The sequence below is a fragment of the Rhopilema esculentum genome, chromosome 6 (genome assembly GCF_057945365.1).
Source record: "Rhopilema esculentum isolate cy_ngs chromosome 6, ASM5794536v1, whole genome shotgun sequence".
NCBI lineage: Eukaryota > Metazoa > Cnidaria > Scyphozoa > Rhizostomeae > Rhizostomatidae > Rhopilema > Rhopilema esculentum.
The window spans coordinates 1,993,244-2,010,200 of NC_142820.1; the positions used below are offsets into that span (position 1 = coordinate 1,993,244).

Consider the following 16,957-nt stretch of genomic DNA (forward strand, 5'->3'; position numbering starts at 1 on the left):
CCTCGCGTTTTTCAATTTTCACTTGTTTTTCATTCCAATCGTATAATGAAAAACTATCAACTTTGATTCATCGTTGCAATTTCGATGAACATTTTTTCAGGGGCGTTTTGAAGCAGTCTTTAATGTTTAAAGTCGAGACAGGTAATCCTCTTGACACTAACTATCCAATGCCAGGGACCGCGCCACAGGGGGGCTGGGGGGCCATGGCCCCCACTTTTCTTGCTAACTATAGGTATTAAATCCCCCTTTTAAGTATTAAATAGGTTAGCCCCTTTTTGCCCAATCCCTTACTTCGGTGGCACGGGCCCTGAATACGCTAAAAGTCATGAAAATTTTCTATTAAAACAATGACAAAGCGATCAGGTTTTGAACTACCTTCATCGAGATAAAAAATCACCAATTTTAAAGAACTTGGCAAATCTTCCACAAAAAGAACGAAGGTCTGAATTAAAACTTTTTTAATAAAATTAATACAGAAGAATAATTAAATTATGTAAATTGTTAAGTTACCTTTACATATATACTGCGTGCAGACTCGACTGGTTTTCCCAGAGATGAATTTAGTTGAATGGAAAATTTACCGCTCATCTCTGGAAAAACCAATCGGGTCTGTGTGCAGGCTAGCTATACACGCACACACAACAAATTAACTACTGATAGTTATGTTTAGATAAATTATTCAAAGCACAGCTTCCTTCACTTTCCCTCCATAACATACCAAAAAAATAGTGGTATGTGTATACAAAAATTAGGCTGAAATTTTCCAAAATCTAGAGAGGTCAAAATATAAGATAAAGCCATTGACAATTGTAAGCGGGGGCTGCCATAACGCCTTATTATTTGCATGACAAAAGAGCTGCCAACTTTTTTAGTATCATGCCGTATGTCCTCGAACAAGCCCCCACCCTCGAATTAGCACCCATTGGCTGAGGTATTACCTCGACCGCAATAGGTTTGTCCCTACATATCTGCATTTTCTAGCACAATGACTCAGTAGCCTAAGTACTTACTTTCTTACATACGTTTCTTATAAATGAAAAAATGAGTGTATAGAGAAGGGCGGTATTCATGGCTGTCAACAATGTTAATTCAACTACACGGATCCTATTTTCTACAAGATACAACAAGTCTATGCAGAAGCAAGTTATACAACTAATGAAGAATAGAGTGTAACAAAGCTGGGTCGCTATGAACAACAATATTTTCAATTTCAACGACAAACCATAAAGCAAACTGTTACCCTAATGGCAAGTAACTCAGGGGCTGACTGTTTTATCACATTTACGCCCAGCACAAGAGCTGACTTTGTAGCCAGGACAGCTTGCAACTTTGGTACTTTATGTGATGAAAAACTACCTTTTTAGCCCGGTATCCTAGATGACTCGCAAGTTTTCGCGCCTATTTTTAGACAAACAGTGCCCCCTGTCAAATGAAGACTTTTCAGCCTTGCGAAAAACGAAGGAATTTTCATCTTTTGCAGGCTAGGGCGCGAGACTGCCCGGTTGGCTGAACCATAATAAATATGGTTGCCGGGCTTAAAGGTTTGCAAAAAGTACCAAAATACAGTTTATTTGAACTCATGGAACATAGCGAGCAAGCCCGGCTACCGAAACAGCTTGGGTGCCAGGCTGAAAACCAATAATCAGCCCCTGTGGCAAAGGCAATGTCCCAGGTGGAGCCAACAACAGAAATTCAACTCAGCAACTCATTGAGAGCTGACTGCGAATTATGTTCAGTCTTTCCTCGAGAGATTCTGACGAAATGAATTCGATCTTATGTTCTGTCGCTTCGATAAAGCAGTCAATTAGCCACCATACCCAAGATGGCCCATCTCTGCTTCCAATTTTGTCATTTTCTAATGCAGGAAACTGGATTTGGCTAGCCAAAACACTTTGCTGCAAGGAAAAAGAAAATGGTGAATCCCTAATATTTAACAATAAGCACGAATGCGAAGCTTTATCCATAGAGAAAAGTTGGTCACCAAAGGATAAATTCAAGCGTAATGGCACAAATTCGCTTCGTATGTCTCTCTTCCCTGATATATTTTACTACAACCAGATAACTTTTTGCCAGGGCTCGATGTTCTTATTTTCTTTGATAATTTGAGACTCGGGCATTCTTTATGTCTTTCTTATTTCAACATGATCTTTCTACATTTACATAATATAAATTGTTTCTGAGACCCCAAATAACAGTTTTACATCTCATTTTTAGCAGCACGGTTGATAAGCTGATAGATTTTCTCTCTTAGTCTGGGCATACTCTTTCTTTGTTCTCAGTTTTTAATGAAAAGGGCTTCGGTATAATGTGTTCTCTTGGGTAAAATGCTTCGGTATAACGTGTTCTCTTGGGTAATGGGCTTCGGTATAATGGTGTCATAAAAAGGAGTCAAAGCAAAGGCTGAGTTACTCACATTCTGCCGTTTCAGGAACTCTAGTACGAATGTCTTCATTTCAGCGTAAACATCAGAATTCAACTTTGACAACATTTCTGTGAAGCAAAGAAATGCAATTGTTATTTTCTTATTTATCATCTCTCGCAAAATTAGAGATTTATGAGTATGATAGTCGCTTGAGTCTGTCAGCGATGTCCTGCAAAATAGTAAGTAAATGCAGTCCGGATAAATAAAATCGATCTCTCAACGAAAAAGTATGAGCTCCCTGTGAGGTGGCCATTGTCCTGACTACATTCAGCAAGCACTCCTGGTATGTTTTCCTCTTTTAGAATTCCAAAATAAGAATCATGATTTAACAGTCTCCTACCCCCTTTTGAAATCCGCTTCTTAGTTGAGTAACAAATATTTGCCGTGGAACCTTAGAAACTGACAAATTTCCCTATCTAATGCATTGAAGCATTGCAGCATTCAAAACAGGCAGGGCAGGGTCAAGCTGCCGTCAACTTTGCAACACTGCCACTGTACCCTTTGCTAAACGTATAGCTATAATAGCTGCCGTAATTCCTCTATTAAACGCCGCGGCGTTTGTTACAAAATGCAACTTTTTGATGCGGCCTTTAATAAAAGATGGCGTTTATCAGAGGAAATACGGTATCCAACTTTCTGCTCTACCAATTGCAGGGTTGCAGGGATAAAGTCAGTGCACAAAAGTCTTTTATGTCCGACACTACTCAGAGTACATAGTTTCATGATTTTTTCATACATAAAATATTTAAAATCATAACCACTTTGGTAAATAAAACGTGACCGTTCTTAGAAGCAACTCATTGCTTCACATTTTAAATTGTAAAAATGAAACTAATCTTGTCATTATCATAGGTTTATAGGAGCTATGGGATTCTTTAGAAGAATTGTCATTTCATTTACATAAGTGCAAACGTAGAGGAATATGTCTATGTGGCTTAATTACATTGCAGGCATCAGACCTGCACAGTTATTCATAAACAGAATTTTTTTTTCATGTGATAAAGTCGCACTTTTTTTGAAAACCTGTTTACAATAACAAGTAACACTATGGTGCTTTTATCTTAACTATAACCATGTAATGTTAAGTTTAATTTAAATGCCTCAAACGATACCTAGATCGTTATCTGTAACAGCTGCATCTTTTAACCATCGAACTTTGGCTGTATTGTACCCATCCTTCATCTCCCTTGATAAGACCTAGCAAAAGAATGACATTTAACTCATTTAAACCTATTCTTCATAACAGTCAGGTATGCAGAGCCTAGAAAAGTTGTCAATTTTCCTCTCGCCAAGTATATCCTACTTTAAAACTTTCCTTATCTTGGACTTTGAAAGCCAAAAGGTAATACGATTCTTTTTAATTTTCTAAAGTCTCCAAATTTTTGGTCACTTTCCTCAATGTCCTTTTGTTTTTACAACCTTCCTCCGGCCACAGGCCGTGGGGCCGTTATATTCCTGTCTCTGCATGTATGGCTCTCTTTGTTAGTGTTAATGACGAACCTCAGGGTGTTCTCATGAAGTGAACAGTTTTTCTTTATAAATAGCTGGCTTTCTAGGCCATGGTCAATACTGACTGATGGCATCTTTATATGATAAAGGAATACTAACATAATGATATATAATATATATATGATTGATGAAAAACGTATGATACACTATCTATACCCTTACATAAGGGATTAATTGTTAAAGAAAACATACCTTAAATCGTCTTCCTCCACAACATTCAAGAAAAGCTCGCCCATCCGGCACAAAATAAGCGTTCTTAACTTCCACCATACTGCCATAGTCAGCAAAACTATCAAATAAATGTGCAATTAAATGATTGAAAAACAAACCATTGTCTATATTAAACTTCATCAAAGTTGCTCCATTTAAAATTCAATGATGAAATGTGAACTGTTTTTTAGCAAACTATTTCATGGATAATAACAATTATTCTAAAGATAAGTGATCGTGTTATACTTTCGATGGAATTATTCTGAGACAGTTCGTCCTTTTGCGTTATAAATATGTTTACTTATATCAGTATTGTTTCTGTTGTTATGCTGATCTTGAATGACAACAAAAGATGAAAGACTCATCTCCCATTAGAAATTAAACTATCGTAATGGGTTTTGCCGCATGATAACATAATGGGTGAAAGTCAGAATTGCAACTTAAAACTCTTGTTCTACATATCAAAAGCTCTTAAATGGTAAAAATGATGTTATACACGGTAACAACAATTTCATAAAAAAACAGCATGTTGATATAAAATTGGATTTGCCTTCATACTATTCTGCCGTTTCGGAATCTTCAAAGATTTGTATTTTGCAAACCGCAAAAATAAGCAAGATTTCATACCCTGTTTCGCTGCTATAGGCACACATTCCGAATTGTTTAGACCCTGATTCCATACATTGACGTAACATCAAACGGTAGCGTGGTTCAAATATTTGCAGCCTTATGGGTCTGGTTGGCAATGAGTTTGAGCATACGAAAATAGGTATTGACTCTGCCGTGTCAGTTGCGACGCTGTATGAAGGAAACAGATTAAACGTCAAAAAAGTCGCCCAAAGCTCTACTTTGACAGGTAAATGCTTTAGCGAGTCCATGCTTAAAAAATAGATTGGAATGAGAGTAAAAAAAATTTCTTTATTTCCTATGATTATCAAATTTATATTAGACAAGTTGAAAATTTGGTAGCATCAACAGAATTTTTTACTGTGCCAACTTCCAAGCTCTGTGGAAAACACAATTTTTGTAAAGTGAATTTCGTTGTAAAAAGTATAATTGTTCTGAATATTTCTGATATTTTAAGCTTTGAAACTTTAAGTTTTTTTTGCCTCTCTCAATTTTGTAATTGAATAATTAAGTCGAGCCCTCATCGTGCCTGGTCAACATGAAGATAAATTTTTACAATATCCAAATTCAAAAACCAAAAGTTTTTGTTTCAATAGTTTATCAGAAAAAATCACAGAAGTGGGTAAATTTTTTGTGTAGCGAAACCAAATTTTATGTTAACTCACTTAAGTTAAAGTGTTTTCTTTGATATTGCAAGCTTTGAATTCTTTGGAACAACTGCTAGTTTCTGCAATATCCTAATTTCTTGCTTGCTTTCTTGTTCGAGAAAATATATAATTTGTCAGCAGGGGCTGACACTTGGTCAAATATTGGAAAGGGGGCGAGCTTATTGTTTTGATAAGATGACGTCACATTTTCCCATTGTTTTAGAACAAAAGAACAAACGACCGCCCCCTTGCACGCCCTTCCCCCACGCATCCGCCAGTGGATATAAGATCATCAGCTGACTTTAAAGTAGCAACCATGTAGAAAATAAAGATTTCAATTTGATGATTCTTCTCTCCTCTTACACTAGTAGATTCTAAAGTGAACTGATACTTTGCCTAAGGGCTGTTTGGCATTTTCACAAGATATCATGCTAATTAGCACAAAATATCATTTTTGCCCGCCATTTTTGAGCTGTGACATACCTGGCCAACTGCCTCAGTTCTGAAGAACGGTGATCAGCCATCTCCTTGACAATTTCTGGGAAAAGTTCTTTCGTAAGCTGGTCAACAAGAGTTGTTATTTCCTGAAAAGAGAAAAAAAAATTGCAAAATAAAAATGCAATACATTCTGGTACATTTATTTGTAAATTGAAATTTAGTGTACCTTCACAATCTTTTGCTGTATATGAGGCCTGATATTACAAGTGTATTTCGATCTACGAATGTATCACAAGAATGACCGATTATTCAATGTAACCTTATTTCCCATCTATTCACAATATTGAAGAAGCTGCCTCTATAGAAGTCGTGATAGATCTTTCAAATAGTTCTTGATAATCGAATTTTTTTATCACTTAAAGTAAGGTTCTCCTGTTTATACAAATTTTAATCTTTAGAAGTCCTGGCCAGGTTTGCAAGTGGACAGGATTGGATCACACGGAGCGTTTTACGGTAGGCAAGGGTCTTGAGCCGATTCGCAAGGAGCCTGGGTTTTCTGTATTTAACCCATTGACCATTTTTGCTCAGCGGACTACTACCAATAGCTTGCCGGATAACTTATTGACCTTTAAATACTATCTATAGTTAGCCATCCATTTTGTAATCCGGTAGATATGGCTCGGCAAAGAGAATTGTTCTATATGTGGAAAGCTTAGTCATAGATGTAAAACCAAGAATTCCATCAAAGTATCATGGAACAATTATTTTTAAATATTTGGGAAGTAACCATGTCTGGTGAAAGACTCTTCCTAAAGGCAAGGAAACAGACAGCTAACGATCCTGAAAACATTTTTGGCGTGATCGATACAATTGAATAAAAAATTGATAGCTTTAAAATATACTTAAGTAAGAAATAGGTACTCACGAGATCCCAAAAGCCTATGAACTGGAAAAGAAGAGACTGAATATTAAAAAAATTGGTATAAAAAAAGGCACATGAATTATTCATATACTACAGTGCCAAGCAAGACTTCTTGGATAACGTTTTTCAAAAAAACAATGTTTCACTACCAGGACAGGCTTTTGCAAACAGCAATGCCTGCCAAAAGTCTTGGAATGCTCAGTTTTCCCTCTCCCTTTATAGATTTACACTACTCGAATGTAGCCAGTACTTCTAAAGCCAGAATGGCTAAAGTGTAAGTTCGAACATTGTTTTTTGCGGAAATGGACTAACTCAGCCATCTCTATAGGCGTGAGTTGAAAACAGAGAATTGATTGAAACTGCTTGGGTGTTCTAATTCAAGTACTTTCTTCAGCATTGAAGATACTGAGAAGAAACGTTTCAGACTAATGTCAAGACCCGAAACAAAAGAAAGAACAAGTAGAGGGAATCTATCTGTGGTAAGTCTAACCTCGAAAAGTGAGAAGCGACATAAAGGGCATCTGTGATCATGATCCAGCCAACGTCTAAGACAATCCTTACAGAAGAGGTGACCGCAAACAGTTGTAACTGGTTCATAAATTAACCTGAGAAATAAAAGCAATCGAGTCATTTAAGACGATATTTTGAAAACAGGTTCATTTACAAATTTAATTGGAAGTAGCCAGGTCCCTGAGCCTGATTAACAAGCAGAACCTCATGCACGACATTAAAATCAATGAAGCTGAAGTACCTTTTTTAGTCACATCGTGTTTTTGATTTCAAAAGGTCTTCTTTGCTTTGAAATGGTTGGCATGCTAATGTTTCTATTTCTTGTGAGTAGTTAGCGATCGTTTTAATAAATAAATATACATTGCACAGTTACTCAATTGAAACACGAATCAATCAATCTTAGCTTTAGGAAGTCGACCACTATCAAAACCAATATTATCATTACAAAAACTATAACACGAATAACTAGTGTTTTAAAAAGCATACTAGATGCATACATAGCGAACTGTTTCGAACTTATTTTTCTTGACATTTTCAAATTTGCTTGACAGATTAAGTCTTCAAAAAAGTATATCAAAATTACTCTTAATACCTGCTACACAGATTACATTCGAGTTCCAACTCCAATTGCTTTAGTTTCTCACTGGATAAAGTCGCTTTCAATTGTGGCAATGTTTCTGCATAGAACGAGACATTGTTTACAATAGCTATGTCTAGTGACGTCATATTCTTAATTACAAGGTAAAAATGAGTTATATTTTCTTCACTACCATCAGATACTTATGAGGAAAAGTTGAAGCTTTGTTCAAAAACAATTTTTTTGTTGATAAGTAAAAAAATTCTCCACTGTTCACTTCTAAGAGGCTAAAAAACGAAGTCTGAAAGTCATTGAGAATGCAATCTCACATTGAGAATTAGCTTGCAATCTCACTTTGACGTTAACCTTCAAAATATTACCCAAATTGCAGAAAATTGAAGGGGACGAGGGAAGATTAACAGATTCCACAAAATGGGTAGTACTTTGAACTTTTTTATAAAGATCACAAGACGAAGGAAATAAATGTTTGAACTGATGAAGCCTATCACTAGGAAATGCTATACTCAACTGTTCATTGTATCTGTTTCCTGCCTGAATTGTTGGAAAATATTGGTGAGGGTGTTCAGTTGTGACTCCTCTTCAGCCTTTTTCAGTTGGACCGATTCATCTCTTGTAGACTGCAGCTCCAAGTCACCAACATTGAAATCATGCTGGTACGTGGTTGAATGAAGCGTCAACAGGTCAAGCACTACCTGATCGAAAGAGATACAGGAGAAATGAAAAAATGATTATCTATAATCAAACTAGCAGTAATTAAAGAAAGCAGTCATAGACGTTGACATAATCATAATTATAATCATACTAGGCAAGGCATCACAATCAAGATAATCCTACCTCGTTAAGCAACGTGATTGCATCTATGTTGTGATGGTTTATCATGATACAGATCAACAGGGATACGGCAGCGTCACATTTTCTGCTGCCTTTCAGCAAAGCCTTTGCCTTCAGAAGGAACACCTTGGAAACGAGACGGGAATTAGAAAAACTACACTCATTTTTTTAAGAAACAAAGCTCAGGATAAGCAATCACTTTCTTAAGTTTTACGTTGACCTCAGTGCTAACAGTCTCTTCATGGATTCTTAAGCATCAAATACTGAAGAGCTAATTTCTAGAAACACCAAATAGTAACATGAAATAGAATGTCTTAAAGTCACAAGGAGCTATTCGATCATTCTATCTATGTATATCAAACAGGAAATAGGTCCCCAATCAACAAAGAAGAAAGGTTTGTCCATCTTTAAGTACAAATACTATTTTATTTTTCTTATTGATTAAAAAGTTTAGCGCAGTTCTCTCTAGAAATAAATATTCTCTTACAATACATATTCGCTTACAAGAACCTCAGTGAAAGAGATGATCGAACTGATTAGTGCTTGCTACCCACTCTTTCCCCGACCCACTGTTTCCCCGACATATTCTTTCCCCGACCTACTCTTTCCCCGACCCACTCTTTCACCGACCCACTCTTTCGCTAAGATTCTGGCACCCAGGGTAATATTCTCCTATCTACAGGCAGAGAGAGCAACTTTTTCCGAGTCAATAAGCAAATATATCTACATCACATCTGAAAAGAGCATTTTGCTCGTTCCACAAGCAAATCTATCCACATCACACCTGAAAAGAGCATTTTGCTCGTTCCACAAGTAAATCTATCCACATCACATCTGAATAGAGCATTTTGCTCGTTCCACAAGTAAATCTATCTACATCACATCTGAAAAGAGCATTTTGCTCGTTCCACAAGCAAATCTATCCACATCACACCTGAAAAGAGCATTTTGCTCGTTCTACAAGCAAATCTATCCACATCACATCTGAATAGAGCATTTTGCTCGTTCCACAAGTAAATCTATCCACATCACACCTGAAAAGAGCATTTTTCTCGTTCCACAAGCAAATCTATCCACATCACATCTGAAAAGAGCATTTTGCTCGTTCCACAAGCAAATCTATCCACATCACATCTGAAAAGAGCATTTTGCTCGTTCCACAAGTAAATCTATCCACATCACACCTGAAAAGAGCATTTTGCTCGTTCCACAAGCAAATCTATCCACATCACACCTGAAAAGAGCATTTTGCTCGTTCCACAAGCAAATCTATCCACATCACATCTGAAAAGAGCATTTTACTCGTTCCACAAGCAAATCTATCCACATCACACCTGAAAAGAGCATTTTGCTCGTTCCACAAGCAAGTCTATCCACATCACATTTGAAAAGAGCATTTTACTCGTTCCACAAGCAAATCTATCCACATCACATCTGAAAAGAGCATTTTACTCGTTCCACAAGCAAATCTATCCACATCACATCTGAAAGAGCATTTTGCTCGTTCCAAAAGCAAGTCTATCCACATCACATCTGAAAAGAGCATTTTGCTCGTTCCAAAAGCAAGTCTATCCACATCACATCTGAAAAGAGCATTTTGCTCGTTCCACAAGCAAATCTATCCACATCACATCTGAAAAGAGCATTTTGCTCGTTCCACAAGCAAATCTATCCACATCACATCTGAAAAGAGCATTTTGCTCGTTCCACAAGCAAATCTATCCACATCACATTTGAAAAGAGCATTTTGCTCGTTCCACAAGCAAATCTATCCACACCACATCTGAAAAGAGCATTTTGCTCGTTCCAAAAGCAAGTCTATCCACATCTGAAAAGATAAACTGGCTCAAAACTGGTTAAACGGTTAACTGGCTCAAAAATTTAAGAAACCATCAAACAGAAACGGATTGGCCAATCAAAGGAAGACTTACTTCATCCCAAAATGGGTTAATCTTTTGCGATTCTAGGAGATTTTCCAGTGCTTCATCAGTTCTTCCCAACTCCAACAGAATTTCAGCCCTGTACCTCCAGGCAAGGTGGTCTTGAGGACCTATCGAGAAAAGAGGACAAATTACGACATAGACACTGGTCTTTATAACGACTGAATATGCCTTCACTGAGGCTGCAGTTATCCGTTGTCGACCATTTAACATTGTTCGCATCGTGGTCGATACTCTATAGCCTTAGGCCTGCTGAATATGTTATGCAGTGCCACGAGTAGAATACCAGTGATTATATGTTTTAATCTTTCCATTTGGAAAAACATTTTCATATCCAACCTTGTTTTCTAGAGTCTGCATTGTTGAGTACTAGGTCAAAGTTTCAGGCGAAAAAGACGCCTTGAAGAAGATCGTACTCCTATAGCAAAACAAAATGCCCCTTTTACTCAAATAGCAAAATTAATTGTTTCAATAATCATCGCTCATCCTATTTCATATGACGTATTCGCGAAAAATGGATGGTAAGAGCTTGACTAGTCTGCTTGCTTATTCACTTCTTTATAACCAAAAGATATTTTTGTAACATTCCTCGGTATTTCTAACTACAAATACTTTAAGAAAGATAAGCACTAAACATTTTAAGCTGCCGCTGCACTTTGCATCCGAACAGAAGTGTACAGCAGCTATACAGAAAAAGGAATGCCGAGTATCCTGGCAAACATATATGTAAAGAATAAGTTTCAATATATTGACTGAAATTAGAGGTAAGGTAGAATGGGCAAGTACATGAAATATTCATTACGATTGTCACGCCATAAACAATGTTGAGAATTGAAACTTGAAGGGAATCCTCATCTGCATGCTAAATGATAACGTTAGAACACAGACAGAAAATTATATATATAATGTGTCCGAAAAACTCTAGTTAACTCTTTCTTATTGTTTTGAGCAAACTTCTTTTTTTCCAGCTCTTTCCAGGACATGTTTGTTGCTGACATGTTTTCTCAATGATATCCTAAGCATCCTTCTGATGAACCACATTTCTACAGTTTGCAATCAACCATTGCAGTCGAGATATTCCAGCTCTCGCTGCCTTGAGTCAGTTTAGGATAGATGTAGCATTGTTGAACTCTTAATTTTGTCTCCAAACAATTATTTGGCGGTAAAAATCTTAAAAATAGCTTCAAAAAGCAAATATTTTGTATCATGCTGAAGCTTTTCGTCTGACACTCTTCAGAGCATAAAACATCAGAAGACAGACCAAAAAATATTTCGCTCCACAACTGAGTATTCATATTTCCTGGCATAGAGTAAATGATTTTAAATACACATCAAAATCATTTTCTACCACTGGTGAGGGAGAATATGATTTTAGAGGGAAATGCGTGTCTAACGACTTTCGATTGAAATCTCACAGTCGTCATCAGGTATCGCCCAACACCTTAGGCCAATGCACCTGCATTTTTGCGCAATAATTACAATTTATCAACAATAGAAACACCTGCAAAACATATTTCAAGAATATCTCGTTAAGATTCTAATCATAGCCTCTCATTCAGTAATCAAGAAATGTCTCCAGTCCCTTACGAAACACGTTAGAGCGCAAGCACTCAATTGATTCTATCATTTGATTCTAACATTTAATGAGTTTGTAAACCTTGTAGTCACAATACAGTGATTTTAACAATACATCTCAATGTTATACTTAAATGATTAGTCAGCTTGTAATTTTAAATCCTATGCTTAAAGTTTTGGACTGCACTTATTATGCACGAACGAGTAATCCTAGAAACTTAACAAAAATAAAAATGTAGACTTCTAAGTATGATAACAAGGCAGACCACAAAAGCGATGGCTCTGAGGCGGAGGCTTTCAGGAAATCTTTTCTACCCCAAACATATCTTTTCTCTTTAGAGTAAAAAATCTAGCAGAATGAAACAGGAGAAAAGTAAAATGGAATTTTATCTTTCTGAACGAGGCTCTTAAACTAAACTTAAACTTGTAAAAACCATGGTATCGACAGTCTGTTGTGAGATTACTTCAAAGGATTGGCAAAGCAATAGCAATCGAAACTAGCATACTTTGTAACATGCAAGTAAATTAACTTCACTTCACCAAACAAATTTTCTCCGAATAGTCCAAGATGGAGGAGCATTCCTTTTCCCGAGTTCTTTTCAGTTCCACGTGAATTTCTATGATTTTCTAAAGGTTACAAAATCACACATCTTGTCAGTACATGTGAGATATTCTTAAATTATTTAGGATATTTCACTGATACGTTTTCCCCTTAGTTTGTAGTAGAGATTTTAAATGGTCACCTGAAGGATTAAGGTAATAAAGTTTTCTTCAGCCCTGCGTTCAAAAAGGTTGTGACATAAATAAGTTTAATGGTCTGAAACATAAGAACTTTTCGATAACAAATATAGAAGATGCTTTATATGATCATATTTTAGCGGATTTCTAACGACATTGTTTTCTTTATTTCAAGATTTTGGTCTTTCAACAAACTCCTCGATTGGATTTCTTTAGAACTCATTGCTACTTGTCCTGGAAAACATCTCCTGGGTTCATGAGGATAACAGCAACGAGACAGAACGAAATGAAACGAAATTCAATGCTTGACTCTTATAGAAAGTCCTTGATTTTCATATGCCGTTCATCACAAAGACGAGAAAAGAAGACGAAGTAAGAAAAAGCCGACGAAATACGAATAAATCCGACAGAATATGAAAAGTACGACAAAATACGAAGAAATCCGACGAAACACGATATTGCAAAACCAAGAATATTGAGATACAAGTAAGTATGCTAGCTTACTGAACGAACAGGCTTGTCTCAAATAAACACTGCGTGTAGCATAAAGAAATCTCCGATTAAAATACTGAAGCTGAAAGTGCCTATTCCCACACTTTTATTTTCGATTTGCGCACTGGCTGAGTATTGATTATGTAACTCTAGTTGCGAAACGATTCTTCTTATGTAATGCATTAATGAACTTTGCTAAAATGGCTACGTCTGTTTTGACAATGTGACAGAAACTGTAAGGCTGAGTCACGCAACAATGTTTTGAAAAGCAATTTACAGCGTTCTTCGACCGGAGAAACAGGTAAAATGTGATTGCTTGGAAATTCTTTACTACCACGTGAATAGATTCCTGTTAATACAAGATCAACATATCGTCAAGCAAGGAAAAAACATATGCATCTAATAAATGCTTGGACTTTTATAGAACTTGGGCGCTTGAAAGAGTCCCGAGGTTATGCCCCAAGGCGTCCCCACGATCCTTACAGCGCCTGAGAACTTCATTTTTTCGGGCGCCTCTTTCCTTTCTCGTTTATATACAGTTACAGCCCTTATAACCACGGTTACGCCGCTGTTCAGGGTACACAATAAAGAAATCTTTAACTGATCAGATTCAACTACCTAGGCTCTACTTCAATGCAAGAAGACTGATCATTCTGATAAGTCGTAGATGCGCTCTTCGGAACTAGAAAATTTGTTGGGAAATGGTTGACATTATCACCCTTCCCCCTTCTTTTTCACCCGGTTGATAGACATACACTGATAGCCAGTGGGTAGAAATTTTAAGATGAGAGAACTTCAAGCTGTTCTTATTCTGAATTATTTCGCTGTTAACTGAAAAATACACAACAGTAAATCTGTTTATATTTTTGCATGACGATCTTCTCCGATTTGGGTAATTCTTCGTTAGAATTGAAAGAAATAGCTATCTTGGCCAGTGTTGAGCACTCTTATCTCTGATGCGCCAGGGCTCTTTGATTTCACTTCGCTTGTGCAAAACGTGTCAATTTCTAACGGTTGTGCTTTTTAATGGAAGGTGCATACTCTTTCAGAAAAGGAAAAACTTCTTAACACTAAATTATACAAGTTCTGCATTTCAAATTAGACCGCAAGAATGGCCGCGCCCATCAAAAAAATCTTGGTTACACTAATTCGATGAGGGGAAGAGTCTCTGGGTGCCCCACCCAAAAATCCACTTCGTGTCTTGCAATACAGAAAGTGGGTGATGAATTCGAGGTCTGTCTTACTAATTCAAATTTAAGGGGAATATGGGGGGAAAATACGAGGGAGCTCTGAATTAAACCTTTTTTGGCTAATATGGATGAGAAAGAAAGAGTGCATACACGTGTTATTTTATCGGAAATAATTGCAATGTAAAAATTTGATTTAAGAAATAATGAACTTATACTGCTAGCTAAGCTTGATTGCCTTTTCTGGGTTATTTTTCTGCCTTAGAACAGGGGTCTTCAGATAAACAAAAAATTGCAAACCCAGAAAAGTATTTTGTGTATGGAATTATAATTTATGTCCTAGGCTCTTAGTAAATAAAGATATCCAAAAGGTATTTAAAAGTTTTGAATCTACATTACAAAAAAAGTTTCAATTTTCTCTTCAAATTTAGTCTAGCATTTCTAGAAAATGAAACTCTAGCTGACATGATAATGGATATTTCGCCTGGATTCAAATTCAAGCCCCATAAGTACCAAGTGTATGAAACACTATTTCCTCTGAGTGAAGAATAAATTCAGAATATGGACATGCCGGAAAGGAACGCCAGCGACACATCACATTGAAAAATTAATCACAGTATCAAAAGGCGTCAAAATAAACTTTTGAAACGATTAGGCCATTGACATTGTTATGTAATCATAACGCTTACATTTCTTGATGTTCTAGGAGGGATTCTGACCAATTATCGGAACTGGAATAACTATTTACGAAATTTTAAACGCTTATGTCATGATTTACCTGATGACACAAAATTGTTGAAGTATGCAGCATACTTACATAATTTCACAACTTTGTCGTAGATTTTCAAGGCCTTTAGGAATTCACCACATTTGTAGGCTTCGGTACCGCCCTTCCTCAACTCGATGCCTTCAGATTCAGTTGCGAACAGTTTAGTTAGGAAATTTTTCACCGTCACATTGATTTCTAGTTTCCTAGACAAATTTGGTAAAGGTTTACAACAATAAGCACAAGATTTGTTATTTGAAAGTTGGTTCTTGTCTGGTCTACAGCTTGTGCAGCAAGTGCATCCACATTGCAAAGTTACAGGATCTTCCAGAATTTTACAGCAAAATGGACAACAAAGCAAGTCACAAATTTTAAATATTTCCGATCTTTTAGCAGTCACAGAAACTGCACTGCCAACCAAAGATTCCACTGTTCTTGGCCACGAAATGTCAGCTAAAAATATTCTTATCTCTTTATGTGATAGTCCTCGTAGCTCATTCCGGAAAGATTCGAGTGCTTCACCGAACATTATTTCAGATCTTTTGCTAGTTTTCGTGTGGTTGAGATAACCCTTACGCTTTTAAGGACAGATACGGCGTTATAAATGCTTAGGACAACCACAAGAAATGTGCAAGAAAGACTGTTTGCTGGAAATCGCCATAAGAAAAAGGCGATTCCTACGTTCTTACGTAACACAGAGTGCAAGCACGTGCAGGTCAGAAAACAATAGAATGAATACATGAAGGGTCAAGCCGACAGCTTGGTCTCAAACAGAGTCAAAACTCAAACACGATTTTTATAAGAATGAAGTCAGCGATTTAGAACATTACGGGCCGTAATTTACGGCTCAAAATCGCTGAAACTTGAGAATGATTTAAGAATAATGCAAGACTCAAGCTTCATTAAGAATTATTTTTTTTTGTTTATTTGAGTTTTTTGGAAAGCATTAAAAACCAAGATAAAATATCTTGCTAACACTGTAATGCGACTCAGTTCCAGTATACACCAAGATTAATTTATCTTGATTACACCTTGTGTCGCTTAAGAATTATTTAAGGCGCAAATCTTGAAAATTTAAAAATATAGAGGCTCAGCAAATAATTAGTTATTCTTATAAAAAATTGAGTAATTGCGCTTTCCATTCCTTCGTTGTATTTCAAAAATTCAAAGATTTGCTCGGATCGAGAAGGGATAAAAATGATACAGATCCCTAATTTGCAGTCAAAAAAACTAACATTAAAATATTTTAACATAAAGACAAACTGACAAACCAATCTAGACTGATTTGCAAGCAGGTATTGGAGTCAACGGAGCCTTGTGAAATCGGTTGTTATAGAGAATTTGATAATTCACAAGAAATGGTAGACTTATAGTCAGGGCCACCGAGAGCTAGGACAGGCCCCTGGACATCTAATAGAAACGGGCCCCTTTTAAACTTTTTTAATTTTCAAACAAGATATTTTTGATCATTTCAAGTAGATTATCAAAAACGGAAAAATTTGCTATTGACCAAGCTGAGAAGTTCTAAAATATCTTACACACTAA

At 36.5% G+C, this 16,957-nt stretch overlaps 1 protein-coding gene across 1 annotated transcript; it reads right to left on the reverse strand.

The window, feature by feature from the left end:
* Nucleotides 1–441: 441 nt before the first annotated feature.
* On the reverse strand, nucleotides 442–16,068 carry LOC135686527 (LON peptidase N-terminal domain and RING finger protein 3). Its single transcript, XM_065202776.2, has 13 exons — nucleotides 15,464–16,068; nucleotides 10,646–10,764; nucleotides 8,718–8,840; nucleotides 8,392–8,575; nucleotides 7,878–7,962; nucleotides 7,266–7,380; nucleotides 6,779–6,799; nucleotides 5,899–5,999; nucleotides 4,769–4,939; nucleotides 4,124–4,220; nucleotides 3,535–3,619; nucleotides 2,414–2,490; nucleotides 442–1,895 (listed from the first exon to the last, which is right to left on the reverse strand). The coding sequence occupies exons 1-13, from the start codon at nucleotides 15,939–15,941 to the stop codon at nucleotides 1,698–1,700; spliced, it is 1,854 nt and encodes a 617-aa protein (XP_065058848.2). The 5' UTR covers nucleotides 15,942–16,068; the 3' UTR covers nucleotides 442–1,697.
* Nucleotides 16,069–16,957: the final 889 nt, after the last annotated feature.

Bases quoted from the DNA above. Each gene is read 5' to 3' on its own strand.
- LOC135686527 (XM_065202776.2), bottom strand. From the start codon at position 15,941: ATGTTCGGTGAAGCACTCGAATCTTTCCGGAATGAGCTACGAGGACTA. The intron at 8,576-8,717 runs GTAGGATTATCT...TCTTTCGATCAG, and splicing joins CAATCACGTTGCTTAACGAG to GTAGTGCTTGACCTGTTGAC. The intron at 1,896-2,413 runs GTGAGTAACTCA...TTTTCCTTGCAG, and splicing joins AGTTCCTGAAACGGCAGAAT to CAAAGTGTTTTGGCTAGCCA.